The 12,358-nt window shown below is 39.9% G+C and overlaps 1 protein-coding gene across 1 annotated transcript; it reads right to left on the bottom strand.

Annotated features, from left to right (window-relative positions):
• Positions 1 to 318: 318 nt before the first annotated feature.
• MYCTH_109790 (uncharacterized protein) lies at positions 319 to 1,713 on the bottom strand. Its single transcript, XM_003666165.1, has 2 exons — positions 911 to 1,713; positions 319 to 739 (listed from the first exon to the last, which is right to left on the bottom strand). Exon 1 carries the CDS (start codon positions 1,592 to 1,594, stop codon positions 956 to 958), a length of 639 nt encoding a protein of 212 aa, XP_003666213.1. The 5' UTR covers positions 1,595 to 1,713; the 3' UTR covers positions 319 to 739; positions 911 to 955.
• Between the last annotated feature and the right edge of the window lie 10,645 nt (positions 1,714 to 12,358).

Raw genomic sequence — 12,358 nt, 5'->3', positions numbered from 1 at the left:
ATCGCCCGCTCACGGTCCATTGTAATCCGTACCAGGTAAGCGTACTGTACATACACAACCTTATTCCCAACCGGGTAGTCATCTGGCTGATCAGCGGCAACAGATATTCTCAATCATATATACCTAGGTATCTATAGCTTGGATACACAAGAATAACTTCCATCTTTAGGTAACCTCTGTTCATGCAGCGTACGATATGAAAGCCTCACTTCTCAATGCTGAACGAGTCGCCGCTGGCTTAACTGATGTATGGACCGTCCAGTATGTACATACATACACACATGGGTACGGAATAGGGTACCGTATTTCGTAATTTGTAACCCGTACAGGTATCGAAATTATTATGAGAGGTTGAGATTCAGCTAGATTACCGGGTAGATCATTTGACAAGAACATGTGGACTTCGCACACACGCCCGTGCTACAGAGCTTCCCGGCGCCATTTATGAAGATCAGGCTCAGGTTATCTTGAAAGAATCAAATCAAGAGATGATCAGGTACAGTCAGCTGCGCCCAAACATAGCCAAGCTAACCAGGAAAAATCAAATAATTAAGCATTGATGAGCGCCGGGTATCGAATCACAGCCCTATCCCAACCGTACGCCGGCCACCCCCCTTGAGCCCAAAAAAACGCCACGAAGCAAGCGGCCACGTTCATACCCGCGCCCTCATGGCACACTCGTTACAAACTCGATTGAGCCCACGGGCCCATCAACTTGCGGTATTATCATTCAACGACTCTACACTGCCCGTCAGCCCGCACTGCACTTCACCGCCTGTCGACCCTCGTCATCACTTGAACAAAAAAGAAAAAGAAATCATCGGAGTGATCATCAGACAGAGCGAACATAAAAAAAGAAAAGAAAGGGGGGGGGGATCCGATAATTAAACAGAAAGAAAAAAAACCTTACGAGATGCCACGCCCCCAGCCTCCGCACATTTTCAAGACTTCTCCATCAGAGCAGCCGGCCCGAAGCCGACCAGCCGCCGAACCACCCGTCCGCCCCGGCCGTCCGCACCCGCCACCGGGCTTCCTCCGCCATCCGCGGCACGCTCAGGTCCGACACGGCCGGGTCGTCGCGCCAGAAGAGGTAGAGCTCGCCGAACTGGTCGTAGACGGCCTGCAGCGCGGGGCGGCCGCAGGGGCAGAGCTGCCTGTTGTGGTGGTGGTGGTGGTGGTCATTACGGTGGCGGTGATGGGAGCCCTCCTTTCCTTCATCATCGTCGTCGTCGTCTTCGTCTTCTTCTTCCCCTCGACGGCGTCCCGAGTGACCCGCCCCCGCCGCCGCCGTTGTCGTCGTGGGCCCTGCCAGGAGGGCCAAGACGCTGTGCAGGTTGGCGCAGGTGCCACAGCGCCAGGCGGCGGGGAAGCGCAGGGCGGTCGGGGAGGAGACGGCTTCCTGGGGGAGGTGGGCGAGGAATTCGGACGGCGGCGGGATGGAGGTCGGTGGGAGGAGGGTCGATTTAGCGGGCTGTGGTGTCGCGTCGGCTGTGACGGCCGGCATATACGAAGTCATTGTGAATGTGGTTTTGGCTTCGGTTGTCGTTGTTGTTGTTGTTGCTGTTGTTGTTCTCGTCGATATTGTCGCCATCATGGTAGGAAAGAAAGAAAAAAAACCACTGACGGGGGTTCGGGAGATGACCAAACTACCGAGGACGAAAGAAGGTAACACAGAGGATAATTCTAGATCGGGGACCACGAGTCGGGATTCGGGGAACGTAGTGTATGTACAGTAGAAGCAGCAGGGGAGAGATGGTGGGGGTTCTCCTGATAAGGAAAGAGAGCCCGGCAGGTCAGGCTGCAGGTTGTCCGGACCCCGAACCGGAGTCAACGGCCTAACATCATCCTGCTCGTATTAAAAATAAGGTTATACCGTACAACTCCGAACAATAAGTCCGACTTAATCGCAGCGAGTTTGACGCCTCCTGCTGAGTCCAATCGATTAACTACATAACAAAGCCATCCCGGAAGGCTCTCAACTCACTAAACCGAACACAAAGAAATGTTTTGTTGCCAAAATGAATCGTCCGGCCATAAGGCTTGGTACTTTGTCCCATGGTCTGACTAAGACGAGGAATTGGCGACGCGGATGCTCGGCGTTTAGCATGCAACCTCGGTTTGGATGCGAACTTCCCCCAACAATTTCAGGTTGGGGTGCATCCCATGCAGAAGCCTGTTCGTGGCATTGGACCGCCTACGCTAAGACCACCACCTACGGGTAGCTATCTGCTGCTTCTCAGAAGAAGTAGGGAGCAACCAAGGCAAACAATTAATTGAATCAAGCGCGGTGATGCTACGTGCAATTGCTGCGCTGATAAGCACTTGTCTTGACACTATCCTTGGCGCTGTGCGGGGCTCGAAGACATGTCCCCAGGATCAGGGCAAGAGTGTACGGATTATAAGATAAGAGAACCAAAGATGGCAGCAATAATGGCAATATCACCCCGCGTTCTGCAGCCCTGCAGTGCAGTCAACCCCACCGAGCACCCCGAGGCCCCAAATGCTCCGCCAGATCCGGGGGCTATTCTTAGCACTTCCATTGAAGAAATGGCGCCGAGCTCCCCCACCTACGGGGCCGGCAAGTGGACACAGCAATCGGGCACTTTCTCGGCATCATCCCTCCGTAGTTCCGCACGGTCTTCGGTCACATCGGACCGATTCTAGTGGTGTCCGGTACGGGTCACGGAATACATTGAGCTGCGCATCTAGTGCGTACATACACTGGTAGTTGCACTCCCTTTTGTTTGGTCTTCTCGTCATCATTTGCGACGAACCACTGGGCTTCTCTTGAGACAAGCCTGAGACACGCAGTTCGAGCGTTGCCAAATCAAGGGCAGCTGCAACCAAGACATTGCCCGCACACATCGAATAAATCGAATGACAGCCAAAGCCGGCCGCACCGATCTCGCGCGCCCCTTTCCAATCACCGCTCGAGAAGTCGAGAATTGTTTGCATCTTCGGAGCAGCAGCAAAAGTCTCTGGCAACGCCCGTCTCCCCGGACCGCGGAGACACCACCGACGGATAAGAGCCGTTTATATAATGAAAACATTCCTGTCCCCTCCCGTGTCTCTCAGCAGCTTCTATCGTATGTGCATCAATAAGTCAAAACATCAACTGCTCAAGCCTTTGTGACCAGCGCCTCCCCGGCTTATCACAACCGAATCATTCCGCTCCGTACATACAACATGGAAAGATAGTGTAATTACAATATTACGTATTGCACTCCTCCTTCTCTTCGCCTCACAGATTTCCACCGCCAGACCGAGCTGGACTCGACCTCGAGCGGGCTATCGCTAGGTTAAGGTAGGCTTCTGTTCTCCGGGTCTGGTCACCCCTGAGTATTTGAGTGGATTAACAATCCCAGTGCCTCGTCCACTTATGGCATTCGCAGACTTGGGTATCGCAGACTTGGGGCGGTATTCAAACGTAGATTTGAATCTCGCACTGCCGAACGTAGTGATGAGCTTCCGGGAGCGTTGAAAGCAGTCTACAGTAGGTGGCTATACGAAGGAAAAGAGTGCCTTGTTGAACTATCTACAAAGGAGACAAAAAGAGTGGTATTTATAGACAAAGGGACTGCCTAGTGCGTTAAACAGCCTTATATAGCTGTGGCAAACGCGTGGCTAATACGTTTGGAAGCTCTATAGCTTCCGACATACCCCCTAGTTGAACACGGTAGTCGTTTAACTACGCTTTATAGTGATACTATTCTTAGTGTTATATCCTTTGTCGCTCTTACCTTGATAGCTCCTTTAGGGGCCTACCTTCTATATTTGGAAGTCTAAAAGAGTTGAGTATAGTAAAGCGATTCCTTTGAAGCTATGGATTAAATATAACTATTATAACTATAATAGTAATAGTATTATTAGTTTTAATTGTAATAATAATAATAGGATAATGCCTCTTATACTTAAATTAACGGATGACTTATTAGGTATGCCTATTGTAAGTACTATAACTACTAGTAGGTCGACTCCTGCTCTTATAATGCCTTGAAAGTATATACGTGCTAAAGCTTTTAAACTATAAGTGTTCCTATTGTCTCTATTCGATTGATTTTATACCGGTTTTGTAGTTTTCTAGCGCTTTGCTAGTTATATTAAGATCGTTCGAGCTAACTAAATATAGTAATATTATAGCTAGTAAGCTTTATAAGGTACCTTATAGAATGTATATACGGTCGGCTCTAGTAAGACGTTCTTTTGGTAAATATCGTGATTATTCTAGTGCTAGCTCCTGTTACTACTATTATACCTATAGTTCCTATAAGTATAAGGATATATATACTAATTGCCTATATATTTAATAGCTCTTACGATACTTATACTAACTATAATGGTAATCTTACTTCTTATATTAGGTTAGTAAAGGATTTAATAAAGGCTTTACTAGATAGAGCTAAGGCTTTTATAAGTCTCTAGATCTTAAACCTCTATCCCTAACGTATAGGCGAATTGCTAATAGATATATATAGGATCTTAAGAAGTTACGTATAGTTCTTTAGAATAACCTTAAACGTGCTAATATAGACAATATAGAGGAGTATAAGCTTAATAAGGCTAAACTCGCGCATTTTACGAAAATCGCCTACTTTATATATAATATCTTCCTATTACGGAAATATATATGTAGATGCCGCCTAAGCCACCGGCACAAACAGGCCAATTAAGTCAAAGGAACGAAAGGACCAATTATAACATAGGAAGCATAGTAATCACTACACTTACCAGCAATTAGGGTAATCACCACCATACAATCACTTACAATCACCATAATTAGGAGTAATCACTAAGATTATATATATATATAGATAGTTACTCGTTAGGTAGACTCTAAGAGTTTACTAATAATAGCAACTTACAATTATAATACTTATACTAAGCATCGCCGACTACTATAAGAGATAACTCTAGTGTTGTTATAAACTCTTTAGCTTCACCAAATCCCTCAGACAACCTATATACTTGTCCTACTTTAACTACCTTCGTCTGAACCCTTTTAGAAGAAGTCTAAGTTAGGTTCGTTACACGTTGCTATCACTCCCTTTGTTCTATCATAGTTCAAAACAGAGGTAACTTTAACCTCAATATCAATATAGCTACTAATATCACGGCTAAATAGCTGCTTGCCTAGCTTGGTTAACTCTAGTAGTAGATCTAGGAGTTAGACTAGAGAGATAAGGCTACTTAAGCCCTAATTAAGGAACTCGAGAATGGCGAAAAGCACTTGTAGAAGTTAGTTAACAAGGCCTATGCCAAAATCAAGGCGCTCGAGACTACTAAAGCGAGCCGTATTAAGATCAAACTGCCTAGCAAATATAGAGGAACTAAGGAAGATCTTATAGGATTCTTGACAAACTTCTGATCCTACTTCTGGCTTAATGATAATAAGTTTTTAGATAATAAAGCTAAAGTCCTCTATATAGCTATAAGACTAGAGAGTAAGGTACTTGGATAGTTTAAGCCTATATAGAATAATTATTTTACTAAGGAAGATAAAGATGACTAAGATATATTTATATAGGTAGTCTTTTGATCTTATAACCATTTTAAAGAAGAGCTTTAGAAGGTTTTTAGTGATAAAGATGGGAAGATTTATATATAAGAAAGACTTGCTAATCTCCGATAGACTAAGTTAATAGCCTCCTATATTATATAGTTTAGATAGGATATACTTAAGTCTTAGCTTAATGATAAGGTATTAATATAATTATTTTATAACAGCTTAAGGGAAAAGGTTAAAGATAAGCTATATAAGTACGATTAGCCTAAGACCCTAGATAAATATATTATATAGGCTATTAAAATCGATGATTAACTTTATATATAAGAGTAGTAAAAATGAGGTTAAATAAACGGAATTATAGTTAAGGCTAACGATAAGAAAAAGCGAGCATATATTAGTACCTTATATAAGATGTACCCTAGAACTATAGATATAGATATAGTATAGAAGTAAGACCGAAAGAAGATAACTAAAGATAAGTCTAATGTTACCTACTATAACTATAGAAAGAAAGGGTACTATAAGCGAGAATATTAAAGCCTAAGGAAAGAGTAGAAGATAGTCCCTAGAAAGGAAATTACGGTTATCAACGAAACTACTAAAGACGTCATCGAAGTAATAGCTATAAGCTATAAAGATAAGGGTAGTGATATAGATAGTCTCGGACACGATAGTAACGGTAAAGACAAACAAGCACCGTACTCTAAACTAGTCACTATAGACCTAGAGATAGGTCTTGCCGAATAGGATACGGTAGGAGAATATATATCACTAATTTCGATTCTCTTAGCCTTAAGGTAATAGGGTTTTACGGTTATATAGAGGCGGGACGGATCGTAGATAACCGATACCTAAGGAATCGAAAGACCTAGACCTAATATTCTATTCCTTTAGGAACGAATCGAATAGTACTATAATGAAGTTTTCCGACTTAATACGGAGCTATATAAACGCGATAGACGCTTGACTTGACTTGCCTAGTAGAGCAATAAGATAAGGGATAAAATAAGAGAACTCTAATATATTATAGAAACTATTAAAGGAGAACAGCCTATGATATATAATAGGCCCGATAGCTATACTAAGTACCTTAATGATTAGTAACTTAGTAATAACGTATAGAACCTAGAATACTGGTTTATATATATAAACCGCGGAAAAGACAAGTATATATAGGAAAGCTACTAGAAAAAATACTCCTACTTTAGTATTAGAGTACCTATAGTCTATATATAACGGGAAGAATTTAGGAAAGAATTCTAATACCTTCTAGGTAGCGCTATATAATTATACCTACGATATAAGGTATATACGCAAGTGCCTTAGTTCTAGTATATAATATACAAATGCTAATATTACTTCTATAATAAATTCGAAAATAATTACTAGCCAACCTGACAAGGAAATAAGGATAGAAGCCTCCGTATGACGAACCCAGCTCAGACTTCTTCTAAAAGGGTTCAGACGGAGGTAAATTAAGCAGGACAAGCGTACAGGTCGTCTGAGGGATTCGGTGAAGCCAAAAGGTTCACAACAACACTAGAGTTATCTCCCACAATGGTCAGTGATGCTTGGTATAAATACCGGTGATTGTGGGTTAGGTTGCTATTACTAGTAAACTCCCAGAGTCTACTATAACGAGTGACTGGCTAGCTATATATACACAATTATCTGTCCCTCTTTAATAGTTATTACTAGTACCATTTCTCCTTTCACTCCGTGATTCCGCGTTGTCGACGGTGATATGTTATTATCACCAGTGAAGACCTTAGTCTTGGCAGTGATAATCTTCTGATTGGTCCGTCAAGTGATTAGCTGTCGGAATGTCCTGCGTCCTGGCTGCAGCCTGCCGGGCCGTTTATATGCTCATCTGTGACACTCCGCCCTATAGAATAGGTCTATGATGTAAGAAATAGAGTAGCCGAATTGCTCTAGAAAATCGAAGCTCGGAGTCTGGAAGGTATTATAGTAGTTCTAAAACGAGCCTAGCTTAGGTACTGTGGAATGGGACGAGATATATAGGACTCGTGCTAGAGCAATAATTACCTCTATTATACGGACGAAAAGAAGTCGCGAATTTAGGAGCTTTAGATAAAGCTATAATACGTATGATAGAAAGTAGAACAGACCTAATAGTAGGAAGCTATAAGCACTTAATAGCTTACGGAAATAAGTATAATTAACGAAGCCGCTATTAGCCAAACAACCGAAGAGGTTAGCACTAACCTAGGAAATAGGTCAGGGCCCTTTAAGGGGCCTAGGAACTATTAATGCCTATATAGCGGTAAGTAGTAGCGTAGTACAGGAGGAACTAGCGTAAGAGACCACTATATCGAGACCTCTCGGTAGAAATATAAGAAATCGCTATGATCTTTAGATAACGGCGGCAAGATAAGCGACTATAGATAATAGTATAATAGAAATAGTACGAAATGCTCGTATTAGTGGATAGTAGAGTAGAGATAAACCTAATTTTGCCGATACTTATAAATTAGCTATAAATACCTTAGAGAATAAAGCGGAAGTATAATATGGTTAAAGGGCTATTTCTAACGTAATAGGTATATAAGGAGACCGAACCGATCAATATCACTATAGTAAGGAAGACTATAATAGTTATATTTAGTATTATAGATATAGGTAACGATAAAGATATAATATTAGGGTTACTATAGTATAAAGATTACGACCCGGACATTAGTTAGAAGAATGGTAACTACTTATAACCCCGAATAGAGTCGTATTTGACTAATAAGATAGAGAGCGTATAAGGATTATAAGCGGACAATACTTAAGGGAAGGCATGTCCTATAGATCTACCGCAAGAGATAGATAGTGGTAGGTAGATCACTACAGACTCTGGAAAAGGCGGTATAACGACATCGATATTATAATAGGAAGAACGAGCTAAACCGCTAATAGCTGTTCTCTCCGTTAACGAATGCGGAGCATTATAACCAGAGTAGTAGGTTAGGATAGGAAAAATCGCTAGTATTGCTATAAACGGAACTAAGTTTATATACTATTAGAAAACCGAGAGACGAGACAAGACTAGGGAAGTATTAAAAAAATATAAAGGACACCTAGCATTTAAATTGAAGCATCTAGAAGGATTGCTAGAACACGGCCTATAGGATTATAAGATTAAGCTTAAGGAAGGAGTATAACTAAAGTTCTTTAAGATTTACTATACGAGCTAGATATAAAATAAAGAACTTAAGCGATATTTGGAGGAGAACCTTTAAAGAGGATATATCTACCTATCAATATCGCTAGTAGGCTACCTAATCCTATTTATACCTAAGAAAGATAGAAAGCTATAGTTATATATTAACTATTAATAACTTAATAAATAGACCGTGAAAAATCGATACCTATTACCGCTAATCTTACGGCTCCGAGATTAGTTAGCAGGAGCCCAATATTTTACGCGTCTTAACTTGCCATTGGCCTATAATTATATATAGATTAAAGAAGGCGATAAGTAGAAAACGGCCTTTAGAATACCCTATAGCTATTACGAGTACCTTGTTATGCTATTTGGACTTACGAACGCGCTAGTAACGTTCTAAGCCCTGATTGATTAAGCTATCTGACCCTTTCTCGACAAATTTATAGTATATTATCTTGATAATATACTTATCTTCTCTAAGATGATAGACGAACACCGGAAGTACGTAAAAGTAGTATTAGACGCGTTATATACGTATAAACTATTAGTTAATAAGGAAAAGAGCAAATTCTATATTAGGAAAACGGTATTTCTAGGATACGAAATATCCCTAGGATAAATCCGGATAGAACTATCAAAGGTTAAAGCTATTAAGGAGTAGCTACGACTGACGTTAGTCACAGAAATATAACGCTTCATCGGATTTGCAAACTTCTACCAAATGTTTATTAGGAACTTTAGAGTAATTATACGACCTTTATACGAACTTACTAGGAAGAACGCTAAATTCTAATGAGAAGAATAGTACAAGTAAGCATTTATATAGATCTATAATACTATTATTAAAGATCTAGTACTAGTATTATTAGATCCTAAGAAGCTATTCGAGGTAGAAACGGACGCTTTAGACTATACTATTGAAGGATAATTAGGATAACGAGACAAATAAGGAAAGCTATATCCCATGGCCTTCTTTTTAAAGAAGCTTGATAGACTATATCTTACTTATCCGATTTATAACAAGGAACTACTTACGATTATCGAAGCTTTTAAGGAATAGTAACTATACCTTAGTAGTACAATTAAACCAATATAAGTATATATAGATTACAAGAATTTGCGATACTTCACGACAACAAAGGAGCTTAATGGACGATAAATACGATAGGTAGAATTCCTCGTGGAATTTGACTTTAAGATCCGCTATAAGAAGGGCAAAGAGAATATATAAGCAGATATCTTAAGCCGACGAATAGATTATATAGAAGGACGAACGGAAATAATATTACTATTATTTAAGGAACGAATAGACAGAACGCTACATCACGAAACGTAGACACCTATAGAAGATGATCTACTTGACTCGTTCCTAGAATACTACGTAATCTTTCGAGAAGAAAGGATTAACGAGGTATAGTATTAAGTAGCACCTAGACCACTAGTACCTAACGGAGTAGAAGAAAAAGATAGGAAACTCTAGTACCGAGGTAAAGTATATATCTATAACTAGGATTAATAGCTACGGATAATTCGAGAACTCTATAAGTCGAAACTCGGAGGATATAAGGGAGTTATAAAGACTGTCGTATAAGTCAAGAAACATTATAACTTTCTATAGTTAACGGTATGAGTTAAGGAAGTCGTATGGAACTACGATATCTGCAATCGAGGCAAAACGGCATGATATAAGCTATATAGGCTACTTTAGCTATTGCTAATAGCTAATAAACCATAGAGCTTAGTTACGATAGACTTTATTATAAAGCTACTAGAATCTAAGGATATAACTATAGGAGTAATCTATGATAGCATTCTTACTATAGTAGATTATCTAACTAAATAGGTATACTTCTTCCCCTATAAAGAATCCTAGATAGCTAAATAGCTAGTAGACGTAATCTATTGGCAAGTTACATTAGTATATACTTGGCCGTAAGAATGGATTACTAATAGAGATACTAAGTTCGTGTCGAAGTTCTAGCAAGCGTTAATGTAACGATTAGACGTTAATAGCAAGCTATTAATAGCATATTACCTGCAGACTAACGGACAAACGGAGCGACTAAACTAAGTTATTAAGTAGTATCTCTATTCTTACATTAACTACTAGTAAGATAACTAGGTTATACTATTGCTAATAGTATAACTTGCTTATAATATAATACTAATGGAAACGACTAAAGTTATATTGTTCTTCGCGAACTATAAATATAAAGTAGACCTTAGATAAGGACTAGAGGTTATAGTGCCAAGAGTAGTAGTTAAAGTGAAATAAATGTACATACTATATAAAAAGCTTAAAAAGGAACTCGAGTTTATTAAGACTAGAATAAAGAACTACTATAATAAATATAGGCTCAAAGGACCTTACTTAGAGAGGGGAGACAAAGTTTACTTAATTATACGAAACCTATAAACCAAACGACCAAGCACGAAGCTAGACTTTAAAAAGGTTAGACCTTTCGTTATTAAAGAACGAATTTTGACATCTAACTACCGACTATCGTTACCGTCATCTATACGACTACAGATAGATGTTTTTCATATTTCGCTTCTCGAACCAGCACCAAAAAATGCTAAGGTTGCTACACACATCGAAGCAAAAGACGAGGAAAAAGAATAGGACGTCGAAGAAATTCTAGATTTGTATATTATTAATGGAGAACTATAGTATCTAGTTAAATAGCTCGATTTCGGATTAGAAGATAACTTATAGAAACTAGTCAAGAACTTAAACTACCCTAAGAAACTAGAACAGTTCTATTAGTAGAACCTAGATTGGCTAAAGGCAAACCTAGGACAGAACCGAAAATAGCGCCCTAGTTAATAATGTCGACACTACCGTTAAGTTACACAATAGCCCCCGATTCCTACTATTTTACCGCCTCTAATTTGTCTAGATTCGACAAACCCTATATAACTATATCTACCCCCTTCTCTACTAGGAACTCTCGTTATTTACGAACCTAAGTCAGATAGGCTAACACCTTAGAAGCTTTATATTAATATTCCCGTAACAAGGCTTTAGCCTCTTTCTCTTTAGCCTTTAAATGACGTTACTCGCGTATAATACGATCTACTACGTTACGATTAGAGACGTACCCTCATAAGGAAATAGGAACTTACAAAAAGAAACTAGAACGCCGGAACTATCGTAAGCACGACCCCGACGTATATAAGCCTCGTAGCGATAAGAGTTTTTAATCATTTTATATACTCGGTTGTACTCTGTGTAATAGGAACACGCTATCACTATAAACCTATAATCAGAAATAAACTAAGCTAAACGCTTACGACAAATAGACACTAGGGATCTACGTACGTTAGATGGCATAATTGACAGTATAAAGAGCAATAAGAGGCTAAGGAGAAAAATATATACAAGGAACGTAAGGGATGTTAGCGCTATTTAAAACGACCTAAAGAGGGCTTTTAGGTCGAAAGCCTCGGAGGGAGGGTATCGTGTCACGGAAATATATATATAGATGTCGCCCAAGCTACTAGTATAAACGGGCTAATCAAGTCAAAGGAACAAAAGGACTAATTATAATATAGGAAGCATAATGATTACTACACTTACTAGCGATCAGGGTAATTACTACTATACGATCACTTACGATTACCGTGATTAGGAGTGATCACTAAGATTATATATATATATAGATAGTCACTTGTTAGGT

The sequence above is a fragment of the Thermothelomyces thermophilus genome, chromosome 6 (genome assembly GCF_000226095.1).
Source record: "Thermothelomyces thermophilus ATCC 42464 chromosome 6, complete sequence".
NCBI lineage: Eukaryota > Fungi > Ascomycota > Sordariomycetes > Sordariales > Chaetomiaceae > Thermothelomyces > Thermothelomyces thermophilus.
This window is presented reverse-complemented; position numbering and strand designations above follow the sequence as displayed.